At 34.2% G+C, this 16339-nt stretch overlaps 1 protein-coding gene across 1 annotated transcript in view; it reads right to left on the bottom strand.

Annotated features, from left to right (window-relative positions):
- Positions 1–3264: 3264 nt before the first annotated feature.
- Positions 3265–16339, bottom strand: part of LOC138706578 (uncharacterized) — a 32347-nt gene continuing 19272 nt past the window's right edge. Inside the window, exons 2-3 of the mRNA XM_069836068.1 lie at positions 10137–10257; positions 3265–4185 (exon numbers count right to left, since the gene is read on the bottom strand). Coding sequence (XP_069692169.1) covers positions 3440–4185; positions 10137–10242 — 852 coding nt within the window. The 5' untranslated portion in view covers positions 10243–10257 and the 3' untranslated portion in view covers positions 3265–3439. The remainder of the gene's footprint in view (positions 4186–10136; positions 10258–16339) is intronic.

Here is a 16339-nt window from a genome sequence, read left to right on the forward strand (position 1 = left end):
CTAGAGCACTGGACTTATAATCCTGTGAACTCAGGTTTGATTCCCGGCACATTTCACATTTATAACTTGTTTTGGGCAACCCTGTTGTCCAGGTAACACGGATTTTCTCCAGGAGCTATGGTTTCCCTGTAGCATCCCAACAAATCTCCATCATCTCATCACAGGTGTATCGTCCACAAGAGTGTCACAACAGGAGGAGGTTTTAATAATAATAATTTATTTATTTAATCTGGGAGAGCTAAGGCCAGTAGGCCTTCTCTTCCGCCCAGCTAGACTCTAATTCTAATTGAATACAATTGCTTACATAGTTATTACATTAATATCTAGACCATAAAACAACATGAAAGTAAATAATGAAAGTTGGATAAGTAATGTTAGTGTGACAATAATAAACATTGGTAAGAAATGCGTTGCAGAAAATATGGCCGTGTCTGTCGGCAATATGGAATTTGGCCGACACTACGTGACGCTCTTGGAAATGATTTTAATTGTACAAATGCAGTTCTGAGATTTTTATCGCTTACAGGACCGGATAAGGTGATTTAGTTTTTTATTGACCTGTTTTACTTACCCTCTGGACCCTTTACATCTGGAGGTTACATTTGTTGTTTTATATTTGATTTTACATTGTTGACATTTCGGACTTTATACATCCGAATATTTTATAAAATTTTATTATTTTTGAAATGTGATACACAATTTATCTCTGGTGGCCTTAGTTTTATTTTATTTCTTCGTTTTAAATATCACCTAGGGTCGTAGAATTGTTCATTTTTATGATTCTGTACAAGTCACCTTGTGGATACTGCATTTGTGTACCTCGTTTTAGCGTGACAACGCTTTTTAGTTCTTTTAGCACTCTATTCATATCTCTGTTTTATTAAGAATTTTAGATAAGGGCGCAAATATCCATAGTAGCTGACGCGCCCTTTTTAAACCCTACTACTACTACTACTACTACTACTACTACTACTACTACTACTACTACTACTACTACTACTACTCACAGGTGTAGTGTAGACCAGTCTCCTATAATGCACCCTGGGCAATGACCCTGTTGGTAAATTGGTCAACACAACTGGCTTCATAAGGGTGAATGACGAACCCCCATTAGTTAAAAAAAAGTTGTGTGTAATATTATTTGAAAATTACGTGGATTGAAGGCGCAGTAGTGGGGATTCACAATTGTTTTTCGAAACCAAAATAGGTCTGAGAGCTAAAAGTTTGGGACCTTTTGCTTTAGAATAATAGCTATAAAAATAGGATGACTGTTATGGGGTCCAATGGAAGTGAGTAACTATTGAACATATTGTAATATAGTAGACATATTGTATTCATTTTTATATTTTAATTTAATTTTCAGTATTAATTGCTATTACATTACATGTTCAGATATTTTGGTAAACAATTATTATCACATATGAATGTAAAAGAACATAAATAAGAGGATAATATGTCATATATATTCTAACATGTTTATATATTATCTAACCTAATACTCTAATAAATACATGTATTAAATTTGAGTGACTTACAAAATATCTCACTTGTGAACTTATAATTAACACAATTACTATAATGACTTTTTCTTAACATTTTCATCATCAACAGCAATGATCACTGAATGATGACAAAATTGTGTTATCAACAGTATACAATAGTTGGTCATGAGACATCACACCCTGAACATGAAGCATATGATTACGGTGGGATTTGCCAGGGATGTATATTTGTAACTAGGACATGGAAGTAATTTATGTCAGCATATATTTTATTTTGAAGGAGTACTCAGAGATCAATAGGCCTACAAGTGTAATGATAAATATGCCTTGAGTCCACACCAGGACACATGATGGACAGAAAGGAGTTCTTATTTTTATCTGCCCTCGATCTTCAGAAGGATTTGAGTAGCCATCTGCTTTATTACAAGAGAATTTTGTCAAGGGGGATCATTATTAAAATTGTTTACAATTTACTTTATCGGTATTTTAAATGTTGTGTATCTATTACTATTATTATTAAAATATGAACTGTCAAATGCACAAAACGTTAAACGAACTTTTTTCAATAAAGTCAGAACTCAAACTAATGGTCAGGTGAATACTAATGTTAAAATGAGTTTAAAATCGACAATGCACAACATTTAACATCTACACTGCAGAACTGTCAAAACTATTTTTGTGCGAGATCGTGCGTATTTGCTTGGTTTCCGCACAAAACCAATCCGCGGTAAGTCTAAAATTCCACATTCATTATTCCCAACCTAACACACATAACAATTTCCCTCTTCTTACCGCTTAAGTGACATATTGATTTACTGCTTTAGGCTTCTAACATATTATTTTTAGAGACGTTCAATATAGTAACAATTATAAATTGGAAACTTACCACTGCAATTTCACCTAAATTGCACTGTTAATTATTGTTTTTAAATATTTGCAAAAATTAAGTAAACTCTACAACTCCACTAAGTTACTGCATTCGTGATGCAAGCAACATTAAGGAAGCCGTGAAAAAATTAACAAGATTCCAGATGCCGATGTTATTAGTGCAATATGTTATATAAATAATATTGTTAAAATATTAAAATGAAAAATAAATCATTACATAACCTTACCGTTTGTTTTAAGTTCGCATTTATGGGCTGGGGCGGAAAAAAGACAGACGTATATCACGGCCTGCTGGAGTATAGTAAACACAGAAAACATTTTAAAGCAACAATGTTGAAGATAGATATTTTTGTTTTCCAAATTTGCTGTCATTGAACAGAAACCAAGATGGAGATTTCATTGCAACTAATTAAAAATTCGTCTTTCAGGTATGTAATAAACGATCTTCGGACAAAATAATGTACGATACACGAGCGGTATGTTTTCTTTCAATTCTCGGAAATTAAAAAAGCTCAACTACGTTTCGTTTTTCAAACTTTTCCTCGAACATGAAAACTTCAACATACTGCTCTTGTAACGCATATTATTGTTACGGCTTCAGTATATTACCTGGTCAGTACTTGACAGTAGGTCTCTCTATAATAAAGATAGCATTGTTACAATTCGAAAGTGCCTCAGCACTAAGCACAGGAATCATATTGAAGGAGGGGTAGGAGGACTATGTCGATGTAGATTTTGTTGCTCTGACAGTGAAAAATTAGAGAAGAGAAAACGATTATGAATAAAAATATTCAAATATAAATATGTTTTTTTTTCTAAGTTCGAGGGATGGGGGTTTAAACCCGGTAAACCCCCTCCCCCTTGCGTACACCCCTGGGTTGTTGCCTTCCGTGAGTAAACTTTCACGAAATAAGCGATAGTGTTCATTAAAAGATTATCACTTCCTCAGTTTTGGTTGTATATTAAGTAATAACATCTCATTCATTACTTTTGTATATGGTTTAATATTAAATATCAGATCTTTTATAAGAGTTAAATATTGGAAGGCACTATTTGCCATATGAGATAGTGTAACCCATATTTGCCATTACTGTATCCTTCAGGGCCGGCTGAAGTTGTTTTTCAAAATATCTTGTTAGGAGGGATTGAATTCCTCTGACAAACACATCCTCCATTTCTTGTGTGAAGTCTCCCACTTGCCGTCTGGCTACTGTAGATGGCGCGTTATTATTAGTGTTTGCTCTATGTTCTCTGCTAGGAGGGTGACATCCATAAGCGTAGACACTTACAAATTCTGGCTTTATAAACTGGGAAGACATTCGAAGTTCTATGTTACCGGCACCTCTAGATATGTGCAAAGGAAAAGCAGCAATCCCTAGTCCAGCTTGTCTTAACCGTAATGTCATGTTGCAAGTCTCCATCGGCAAGGGAAGCAGGGGGTCCTGCAGCACTGCCTTCTCGTCGTAAAGCTTCACCATGCCACTCACTTTGAGGTCATGGAACATGAGGCGTGTATCCACGCTAGCGTTATAAGGGTCGTAGAAGCACTTCTCAACTCGAAACCATCCTGCTCTGGTGGGAACGTGAACTCTCATGTTTGTGACGTACATGTCGTAGGGTGCTGTTTTCATAGGCTGGTGAAGAGCATAGCCTGCAAGATCTAGCAGTGCGTTGTTCGAGTTGGATGGATCACGCTTGTCCGATTGTTGCATTTTCTTCATAGCTTGCATTCTATTCTCTATCCTTGACGCACAGCGGTTAGATCCTGGTGGTGGACTGCCGATAATTCTTTGTTCTGAAAATGTACATTAACATTTACTATTAATAACTATTTCATAGATAAGGGCTATTCCATCTCAAATCGACCGAAATATGAGATTGGAGTAGTGTGGACTCCGGGTCATGTTGGCATTCCTGGAAACGAGGCAGCGGATGCTGCAGCCAGGGACGGTGCAATTAATGGATCCGAGGTGTATTGGCGTGAGAGGTGGCAAGATATTAAAAATTATTTGAAACATATGTTATGGTGGCAATGGGAAGGCGAATGGTCTGCACAAGAGGGAAATAAATTACGAAAACAAAGAATATTGTTCGCGTTTGGGATTCGTCCACAAGAGCGTCACGACACGAAGAAGTTTTACTCATCCAGTTGAGGATTGGCCACTGTCATCTGACGCATGGCCATCTCCTACGTGGCGAGCCTCAGCCGGAGTGTGATCTATGCCATGTTCCACTGACCGTGGAACATTTTTTATTACAGTGTAGAAAATACGACCTTGTCCGTCGGCAGTATGGAATTCGGCCGACTCTACGTGACGCTCTTGGAAATGATTTTAATTGTACAAGTGCAGTTCTGAGATTTTTATCGAATACAGGACTTGACAAGGTGATGTAGTTTTTAATGACCCGTTTTACTTATCCTCCGGACTCTTTACATCCGGAGGTTACATTTTTAGTATATGATTTTAACGAATTTGACATTCGGATCTTTTACATCCGTGCATTTTATAAATGCTCCAGACAATTTATTTCTGGTAGCATTTGTTTTATTGTTTTGTTCTTTCTTTTTAAATACTACTTAGGGTCTGAGAACTTCTCACTTTTATGGTTTTTATGCTTCACCCTGTTGAAACTGCATTTGTTTGCCTCGTTTTAACCGTGACAACGCTTTTTAGTTCTTTTAAGTATTCTGGTTATTGTATTGTGTTCGTGTTTAGTGAAGGATTTTAGATAAGGGCGCAAATAGCCATAGTAGCTGACGCGCCCTTTTTAAACCCCACTAACTAACTCGACCGAAATACAGAGAAAATTGACCTTGCGATTTTTAAATACAACGAAACTTTTTCTGTCCGTTGACAACTGTGATACAATGCTTTGTGCAAAGTTTGAGGCATCAGAACCTCATAGTGTTTAAATTAAAACTATTTAAATGTATCGATTTTCATAAAAGTAGCAACTTTAAACTGTTGTGGCTCCGAAACCCTTTCACCCAGTGATCAAAATCATGGTTTATTTTGATGCTGAGAAGTTAAAGTTTATATTGACATGTAAACAGTTTTTCTTACTTTTTATGGAAATGGAGAAATTTAGATTTTTCTTCATTAAGACGCCTTTGCCCACGAAAAAAATATTTTAAAAATATATGGCTAGATTCCGCATTGAAAGTACAAATAAACACATATTTTTTACTGGTGCACCGTTGATAAGAAAGTATTGAAAATATAAAATAAAGAAAATAAATAGTACGCGCGTGAGCTAACCAGCTGACTGTGAGGCGGGAGCTAGCCTAGGCAAGCAAGACCAGAAGGCATAAACACGTAATGTTTCGTCTAGTAGCGCATAGCTGGACTAGCTTTATCACAAGTTTTCATAAACACAGGAGTAAAATGACGCCCAACGCTCGCTTATCTTCATCTCTCATAATTTATTTAATACCCCCGAAACTTATTGCCGAGCCACTAAGCAAACAATGCCGGATCTCTCTTAATAATGCAAGGTTTTTTCTCAATATTTTTTACATTTTTACAAATGGGCAAAAAGCTTAAAAGTAAGTAAAAATAGATTATCTGTCTCTCTGTATACAATAAAAATAAGGATTACTTCTTAACATAATCTACCAAATGTCAGCTTCAAAATGAGCTCCCGTTCAATGTTCTGCAGTAAACGGTTCCAGAGTTCTGAGCGCTGAAAGAGGCTTGTTTTTATAAAATACGCTAAATTTGTCGCTCAATAGTACGAAAACCGTTTGACTTTCTATAGTATATTTTTGAAAATGCACTCTCCTCAGCACCTTGTATAAATAGGGGAAAAATTATAGTATTAAAAAATGCGAGGTCTTTTACTGATCGATTTCATATGGAATAGCCCATAAGCATTCAAATAATTATTTCATTTCATTATTATTTCATTTTTGTTTTATAATTTTACTTTTTAACTTCGCTCTAGAATATGCCATTAGGAAAGTCCAGGTTAACGGAGAGGGTTTGGAATTGAACGGGTTACATCAGCTGCTTGTCTATGCAGATGACGTGAATATGTTAGGAGAAAATCCACAAACGATTAGGGAAAACACGGGAATTTTCCTTGAAGCAAGTAAAGAGATAGGTTTGGAAGTAAATCCCGAAAAGACAAAGTGTATGATTATATCTCGTGACAAGAATATTGTACGAAATGGAAATATAAAAATAGAAAATTTATCCTTTGAAGAAGTGGAAAAATTCAAATACCTGGGAGCAACAGTAACAAATATAAATGATACTAGGGAGGAAAATAAACACAGAATAAATATGGGAAATGCGTGTTATTATTCAGTTGAGAAGCTTTTATCATCCTGTCTGCTGTCAAAAAATCTGAAAGTTGGAGTTTATAAAACAGTTATATTACCGGTTGTTCTTTATGGTTGTGAAACTTGGACCCTCACTTTGAGAGAGGAACATAGGTTAAGGGTGTTTGAGAATAAGGTGCTTATGAAAATATTTGGGGCTAAGAGGGATGAAGTTACAGAAGAATGGAGAAAGTTACACAACACAGAACTGCACGCATTGTATTCTTCACCTGACATAATTAGGAACATTAAATCCAGACGTTTGAGATGGGCAGGGCATGTAGCACATATGGGCGAATCCAGAAATGCATATAGAGTGTTAGTTGGGAGGCCGGAGGGAAAAAGACCTTTGGGGAGGCCGAGACGTAGATTGGAAGATAATATTAAAATGGATTTGAGGGAGGTGGGATGTGATGATATAGACTGGATTGATTTTGCTCAGGATAGGGACCTATGGCGGGCTTATGTGAGGGCGGCAATGAACCTCCGGGTTCCTTAAAAGCCAGTAAGTAAGTAATTTTAATTTGTACTCGCTAGCTAGCTAGCTAGTTAAATAAAATAAAATCAAATAAGTGTTGAGTCTTTTCTCCAGCAATGTGTCTTATGGAAGGCCATACATGTGTAATTTTGCTTTCTGTTCAACCAGTTCTATTGATATGAATTAAATTGAATTTCGGGAAGGGGACATTACGACCCAGCACTCTGGCCTTACAAGATCTATTGCGCTAACCTTCCATGTAAAGATTAATTTTTTGGTCCTATAGTTATCTGTTATGGTTAGCATTAGTTTTTAATGGAGAAAAATTCACTCCGGCGCTGGGGATCGAACCCGGATCGTTCGTTCTACGTACCAAGCGCTCTAACCATTGAGCTACGCCGAAGTTCAATCCACAGCACCGGATCGAATGACTCTCCTCCAATGTTTTTCCCTATTGTGTCCTCTAATATCAATTGCTACCATAACAGATAATATATTCTGTAGGACCAAAAATTAATCTTTACGTAGATTCTTCGCCCAGCATATTACTGTGGAATCCCGGCCACCAAGTCACTCAATTTAGTGCGCTTTTTGTATTATAATAATAATGGCTTTATTTAACCTAGCAGAGTTAAGGCCGTAAGGCCTTCTCTTACACTCAATCAGGATTAAAACTTGTTTACATAGTTGTACATAAACTGTATCGGAATTAAGTAATTACATATTGATACGATTTAGGTACATAATGAGATTAAAAGAGGTAGTTACATAAAAATTTACCTCACAAAATAAAAATAAACATAGTGGAATACATATTAATGTTGTTAGAATCAAATACGAATCACACAAAAACAGAAGCCGATAATTCAATAAAAAAATGTATATAGTAAAAATAAAAATAAACATTAGAATACACGTTAGTATTAGATTACAAGTAAGTAGGATTCACATAGTTAAACGAGAAACCGACGTCACTGGAATTCTCTCCCGTCTGAAGTCATGGGCTGCCGAACTTTAATGAAATGTAGACAATAAAAAAACAGATTAATAGTATACAAATAATAATAATAATAATAATAATAATAATAATAATAATAATAAACAACATAGTGGGATACATATTGGCGTTAAGTGATACACTGTATTTATTTTTATTTTTTGTTTTTTTATTTTTATTTTTTGTTTTATTTTTTATTTTTATTGTGTAATCATGTAAATGGTATTTATAATGCTTCTGAATTCAGATTGGTAGGGGTCGATAATATTAAATTCAATCAGATATTTGCTTAATTGCTTATGGAGAATATGTTCAGAAGCAATATCAATATAAATGTCGAACTTGGAGTCAGGCCACAATGGGAAAAACACTGGAGGATAGGGATTCGATCCAGTGCTGGTGGATTGAACTTCGGTGTAGCTCACTGGTTAGAGCGCTTGGTACGTAGAACCAAGGACCCGGGTTCGATCCCTGGCGCCAGAGCGAATTTTTCTCCTCTAATATCAATTGTTACCGTAACAGATAATTATATTCTGTAGGACCAAAAATTAATCTTTACGTAGATTCTGCAAGAAAGTTGTAATTAATTGAAATGGTAAAGGTTTATATGGATCACACTGATTCAAAGTAACATTACGAAAACACTAATTACTTTATTAGGGCTGTTGGGTGGTGATAGGAAAAACGAGAGTTATCCGAGAAAACATTTTCTGTGAATGCAGGCTTTTGCAATAGAAAGATTAGCCAAAAGTCCAATATTTCTGTCTGTTGTAACAACAATATACATTCTGGCATTTCTCTGCTTTTGCCATGCCGAGCAAATACTGGGTGTTCATTTCAAAGTGTGTCATGACGTCACTGTTGTTGGGTCACCGATTTGAAGCGAGTTTCAACTTATATGTTAGAGAAGTTGCCTATTATTTAAGGCGTTCTTCAATCTGAACTTGAGAACGTGTACGGTATAACTTGAACGTCGTAGCAACAGATGGCGGTCTGTACAGTCTGTGTGCTACCAAAACCTCTTTCGAACTGTGTTTTGCGCCGGCAAGTCGTACGCAGGGTATTTGTTATCATCGGTTGCGTACGGTAACATTCCACAACACAAATCAAATGCTCCGTGTCCATGTTGACCGTCGAAGTTAATGTCAACAAATACGTAAGTAATCGTCTTAACCCTCTCCCCATATCCCGACAGTACGTATTTCCAAACAGTTCACATTCCTGCCACTACCGGCGTTACCGTACGTATCGGCACGTACTCTTCAGAATGAACGCCGTACTTGCTAGCCAACTTCTCTGCCTCTTAGATTATACACCTGAGTTGCGGAAGTGTAGGAAGATTGAATTTTCTAGGCTCATCAGCTAGCCACATGACGGCATACAGCGAGCCAAGACACATTTTGAACTGAACACCCAGTAGTCTTGTTGATACATCTTGATTACACAACTTTTAACACTGTATCACTTCGGAATATGTATTATATGACTTTCTTGTGTTAAATTCTATCGTACTTGGTTTACATGTTCTGAGGATGACCAATAATAGGTCGAAACATGTAAACTAGCTACAATAGAATTTAACACAAGAAAGTCATATAATACATATTCCGAAGACTTGTTGAAGTGTTGATTCCCCACAGAGTTATTTACGAAAGAAGAACTACCATAAATGACTTAGTGAGAAATAAGCATAGACGGTTCACGATTGGAGAAAAGTTTTCTTGGTCTAATAGGGTACCATACATGTTTCTATTGCTTTCAAATCAGAAGAGAGTTTCTCAAATATTTTACGAAAGAGGGTCCTCTTATCTACTGCAATGACATCTTTGTCTTCTATGAATATTTTTCATTGCAGTAGCAGATGATGGATCACTATAAAGTAAATTCCTATTTTGAGTAGGAGAGGAGTTAAATGTTCTAGGCTCCATATTCACCATACTTGCTTACCTTTATCAGGTACCGGTTTTTCAACCTTTTCATCAATTCTGAAGCAGAGAATGTAGTCAGGCAATGCCATTGTGAGAAGAAATAAAATCCAAACCTTCCCCGACATACTTCAGTATGAGGGCTGAAATCAAAGAACAAATAGTTATAATTTTATATTTTATTTTTCTTAATTAATTTAACGTCTATTTGTCCGATTTTAATGTAGTCTGTGTTTTTCTCCTGTTATGAAGGTTAAATGTGCAAACTTTGGCAAATATCGATCAAAGCGTGTAGATTTGTATAGAGTACATTCATACATACATAGCCACATTGACTTTTATTGTATTGTATTGTATTGTATTTATTAACATTCCATTGTATTCATACATTGCTTACAGCTAGAATATGGAACAAGTCAAAAAACTTAATCTATACTAATAATAAATCTGTAGCCGAAATTTTTCTGGTAATTTTCGATTTTCCAAAAATAATTGGTCATAACATATATAATTAACCACCCTGAAATCGAAAATCGCTTTTTTGAAATTTTTGTTTGTATGTCTGTCTGTCTGTCTGTATGTTTGTTACCTTTTCACGCGATAATGGCTGAACCGATTTCGATGAAAATTGGAATATAAATTAAGTTCGTTGTAACTTAGATTATAGGCTATATGGCATTCAAAATACGTTATTTAAAAAGGGGGTTATAAGGGGGCCTGAATTAAATAAATCGAAATATCTCGCTTATTATTGATTTTTGTGAAATATGTTACATAACAAAAGTTTCTTTAAAAATGATTTCTGATAAGTTTTATTCTCTGAAAAATTTTGATAGGACTGATATTTAATGAGATAAATGAGTTTTAAAATTAAAATAACTGCCATCTAAGGCGGTGTATTGAAATAAAAAACAAATGACTTCGACTATAAGGGGCCTTGGACACAACAATCGAAAGCCTACAGACAATGTTTCTGTGTTTGTATGAAGCTAAATTAACCGATTTGTATAAAAATAATTATTATTTCATCATTGGAAAGTGTAGTTTTTCTGGATGGACATAATGCTATAATGTTATTACAGTAACTTGTGAGTGAATCGAGGACAGTTAAGATTAAAGTAGCTTCTTATGCACAGAAAACTTGATAGGTTATTCTGTATATTCATTTCCTGTATTTCTTATAATAATGTTTATGAACATATTCATTTTTATCTCAGAGAATTAACGAAAAACGAGAGTGTATTGATTTAGTATGCAGTAATAGTACGTTAGCTTAGCAATCCATTATTTTATAATTCAAATTTTAACTATGCTCAATTGAATCGTGTTAAAATACATAAAATACATATATGCAATAAATGCAATGCAAAAAAATTGGGTAATGAGCCAAGCAGATTATGTTGCGCTGTTGTAAAAGTTGTTCCTCCTGAGATTCAAGAGCTCCCACAACAAATTAAAAACTTTCTAATTCGAGTACATCCGTTATCAACACACTTTTTCATAATATAATATAATATAATATAATATAATATAATATAATATATTATAATATAAACATAATAATAAATCTGTAGCCAAAATTTTTCTGTTAATTTTCGCTTTTCCAAAAATAATTGGTAATAACAATTAATAAAAATGTTAGAGGAATTGTCATTGCACCAAATGAGTAGTCTCTGGATCAAAATGATCGCATTTTAATATTTTAAATACAATTTAAATTAAGTAACATATTAAACGATTTATCCTTCTATCAAACACGAATGTTCCCTGGATCAAATGTCCTATTTTAATTATGTAATTACTTTATATTTATTTCTAACGGGTGCAGCGGAGCGCACGGGTACGGCTAGTACTATTATAAAATCTTAATTTATAGGTACAGTCTAGATGAAATATATATACAGACGAGATTTACAATATAGTCTACTAGTACAACACAAAGTTTTAGTATCATTTTCATGAAGTGTTATTGAATGTCATGAATTCACCTACAGAATAGAAGGCATGAGAAATTAGGTACTTCTTCAATTTGGCTCTAAATAATTTTATGTTTTGAGTTTCATTTTTTATATCGATAGGGAGGCTATTAAAAACTTTTACTGCCATATAACGCATTCCTTTTTGATAGCACGATAGACTTGCCGATGGAGTATGAAAGTCGTTTTTTTTTGACGTGTATTTATACTATGAACTGTTGAATTAGTTACAAAGTTTTCACGATTACATACGAGGAAGATTATTAATGAAAAGATATACTGACAAGCCATGGGCATTATTTGTAGTTTTTTTAAAATAGTCCTACACGATTCCCTTGATTTGGCACCTATTATTATTCTAATTACTCTTTTTTGTAATAGAAATATATTGTTACTATCTGTGGAATTTCCCCAGAATATTATTCCAAAACTCATTACCGAGTGGAAGTATGCATAGTATATTGTTTTTTGAGGTACTGATATTTACTATCGTTTGCATAGATCTAATAGCAAAACAAGCTGAATTTAGTTTGGAGGTAATTTTTTTAATATAATAATTGCTAATAGATGCTAATAGTTACAAGAAAGTGGATAGAACTCTGACTGCAGATGCCTAGAGCAGGTCAGAGGTGTCATACAAAGTACTGTATCTCCTTGCTCTACTTGTACCACACCGCATGAGTACAAAAGCACTTTTACTCCAGTTCATTCTCAGCGTCATTCTTTCATCACAGATCTGTTACTCGCATGTCTCGTCTTCACGGTGAACAAGTCAGCATACTTTCCCTGTTGTTAACTTCTTGTGTACTGGTGACATGGGCAACATGGACGTTTAACTTACATTTTCTTACCTTTGGCTTAAGTCTAACTTAAGTAATTTATGAGTTTTCTCTATGAATATAAATTCAGCATTGAGGTCAATGTCAACCTTATCTTTTACTTAGGGTACATACACGTTGGGGCAACGATAAATGGTAAAATAAACGATCTAGCGATGCTTTGGTATTATCAAAGAATCGAGTTCATATCGGAGCAACGAGGACGCGGGAAGCGAACATTTTGATTTATCAGTAGAAGATATTCTATACATCCACTTAATGAAAGTAGATAGGAGGTTCAAGGTTAATATAACTTAAATACGTACAAAATTAAACTCGATTCTTAACCCAAAGCTAGTATAAATTCATTGTGTTGTAATTGGTTCTTGTGATCACATAACGTATCTCGAATGAATACACAACTGATCAATTTACCAATATCTATGATAATTAATTCATGCATCCTTCACCTGACATAATTAGGAACATTACATCCAGACGTTTGAGATGGGCAGGGCATGTAGCACGTATGGGCGAATCCAGAAATGCATATAGAGTGTTAATTGGAGGCCAGAGGGGAAAAGACCTTTGGGGAGGCCGACACGTAGATGGGAGGATAATATTAAAATGGATTTGAGGGAGGTGGGATATGATGGTAGAGACTGGATTAATCTTGCTCGGGATAGGGACCAATGGCGGCAATTAACCTCCGGGTTCCTTAAAAGCCAGTAAGTAAGTAAGTAAGAAATAATAATAAATCTATTACTATTCGGTTATATTGATAACCACCGGTAATTATACAGATTAATATTATCTTAATCAGAGATCATATAAACGACAAGAGCGAAGAAAATGGTACTTTTCTTTTTCGTCGCTTTTATCGTGTATCTTCGCTTTTATCGTTACTCCAATATGCACACCTCAATGACAATGCATGCTTCAATTCTCCCTGATATAGCATCGCTGCTTCTTTTATCGTTTATCGTCGCTCCAACGTGTACGTACCCTTAGGGAAGTGGTAAAGTTTAAGTCTATGAATACGGCCTTAGTTCTTGAAGGGATCGGCTTCTTAGCCACCCAGAACGCAAGCCATTTGCGCTCAAGCAACGTTGCCTAGTTTTATTTTAAGACTGAGTCGCTGTTAGTGGTGGTAATTTAAATAGGCCTATTACTTACGCCCAGACAAAATTGTAGCACAACAAAGATGAGATGTATGAACTAAGTCGATTGAAAAGAATAAAAATAATTTTATCCATTGCTGACGTTCGCACTTCACCGAAACGGGTGCCATTACCCCTCACCCTCAAATAATAATAATAATAATAATAATAATAATAATAATAATAATAATAATAATAATAATAATAAAAATAATAGTGACTAATCAACATAGATGTTATTTATGCAATAGAAATATTTTAATTAAATTTCAAAACTCACGATTAACTCGAAAACCTTAAGCAATGGAGACATTTTGAAAACAAATATAAAATCAACACGATGATCTCTATGAGAATCCGCAGTTCTAACTGTTCGAAAACGCTCCTTTGTTTAACTAGCCGTAACTCGGAAACTAGGACCGATTTTGAATAGCAACCACTTTTAAATCTTCATTCTTTCTAAACATTTCTCTGGCTTTGACCCCCATTTAAGTGAAAAATAAAAAAGTTTGCCCCTAACCTACTTTTGAGCGTGTCAATGTCTATTTTGAACAGTTCGAAGTTAGTAATTTTTTCTCACTTTTCATACAAGATATTGATTTCGAATTCTTTTTATATGTTTTCCTTAAGCATTTATCTATGAATCTTAAAAAAATTATAGCGCGATTGCTTGCTTACGTCAACACGACATCTATACTAATAATAAATCTGTAGCCGAAATTTTTCTGGTAATTTTCGATTTTCCAAAAATAATTGGTCCTAGCATATATAATTAGCCACCCTGAAACCGAAAATCGCTTTTTTGACATTTTTGTTTGTATGTCTGTCTGTCTGTCTGTATGTTTGTCACCTTTTCACGCGATAATGGCTGAACCGATTTCGATGAAAATTGGAATATAAATTAACTTCGTTGTAACTTAGATTTTAGGCTATATGGCATTCAAAATACATTATTTAAAAGGGGGGTTATAAGGGGGCCTAAATTAAATAAATCGAAATATCTCGCTTTTTATTGATTTTTGTGAAAAATGTTACATAACAAAAGTTTCTTTAAAAATAATTTGCGATAAGTTTTATTCCTTGAAAAATTTTGATAGGACTGATATTTAATGAGATAAATGAGTTTTAAAATTAAAATAACTGCCATCTAAGGCTGTGTAATGAATTAAAAAACAAATGACTTCGTCTATAAGGGGCTTTGGACAGCAACAATCGAAAGCTATGAAAGATAGCCTACAGAGAATGTTTCTGTGTTTGTATGAAGTAATATCGGAAGCTAAATTAACCGATTTGTATAATTAATTATTATTTCACCATTGGAAAGTGTAGTTTCTCTAGATGGACATAATGCTATAATGTTATTACAGTAACTTCGGAGTGAATTGACGACAGGTAAGATTAAAATAGCTTCTTATGCACAAACAACTTGATAGGCTATTCTGTGTATTCGTTTCCTGTATTTCTTAAAATAATGTTTATCTCAGAGAATTAACGAACCACAAGAGTGTATTGATTTAGTATGCAGTAATAATATGTTAGCTTAGCATTCCATTATTTTATAATCCACATTTTAACTATGCTCAATTGAATGGTGTTAAAATACATAAAATACATATGCATTAAATGCAATGCAAAAAAAATTGGGTAATGAGCCAAGCAGATTATGTTGCGCTGTTGTAAAATAAAATTTGTTCCTTCTGAGATTCAAGAGCCCCCATAACAAATAAAAAACTTACTTATCGGTGTACATCCGTTATCAACACATTTTTATATAATATGATATAATATAATATGATATAATATAATATAATATAATATAATACAATATAATATAATATAATATAATATAATATAATATAATATAATTTAATTTAAGTTATTTAAGTTATTTGAAGAGTTCAGAACCATAGTGGACCAAGCACCATTTACTGAATACGTAGAAAACAAGGGTTAAAATTAAGTTATTATCATAATTCAATGGAAACATATAGCAAGTAAAATAAAGTATACACATTAAATCTAAATGATATGTCAGTCTTCATTAAAGTATGGATGCATGTAATAAAAATTAGGAAACATGTTAAAGGAATTGTCATTGCACCAAATGAGTGGTCTCTGGACCAAAATGATCGCATTTTAATTATTTAAATACAATTTAAATTAAGTAACATATTAAAGGATTTATCCTTCTATCAAACACGAATGTTCCCTGTATCAAACGTCCTATTTTAATTATGTAATTACTTTATATTTATTTCTAACGGGTGCAGC

The sequence above is a fragment of the Periplaneta americana genome, chromosome 1, assembly GCF_040183065.1.
Source record: "Periplaneta americana isolate PAMFEO1 chromosome 1, P.americana_PAMFEO1_priV1, whole genome shotgun sequence".
NCBI classification, from domain to species: Eukaryota; Metazoa; Arthropoda; class Insecta; order Blattodea; family Blattidae; genus Periplaneta; species Periplaneta americana.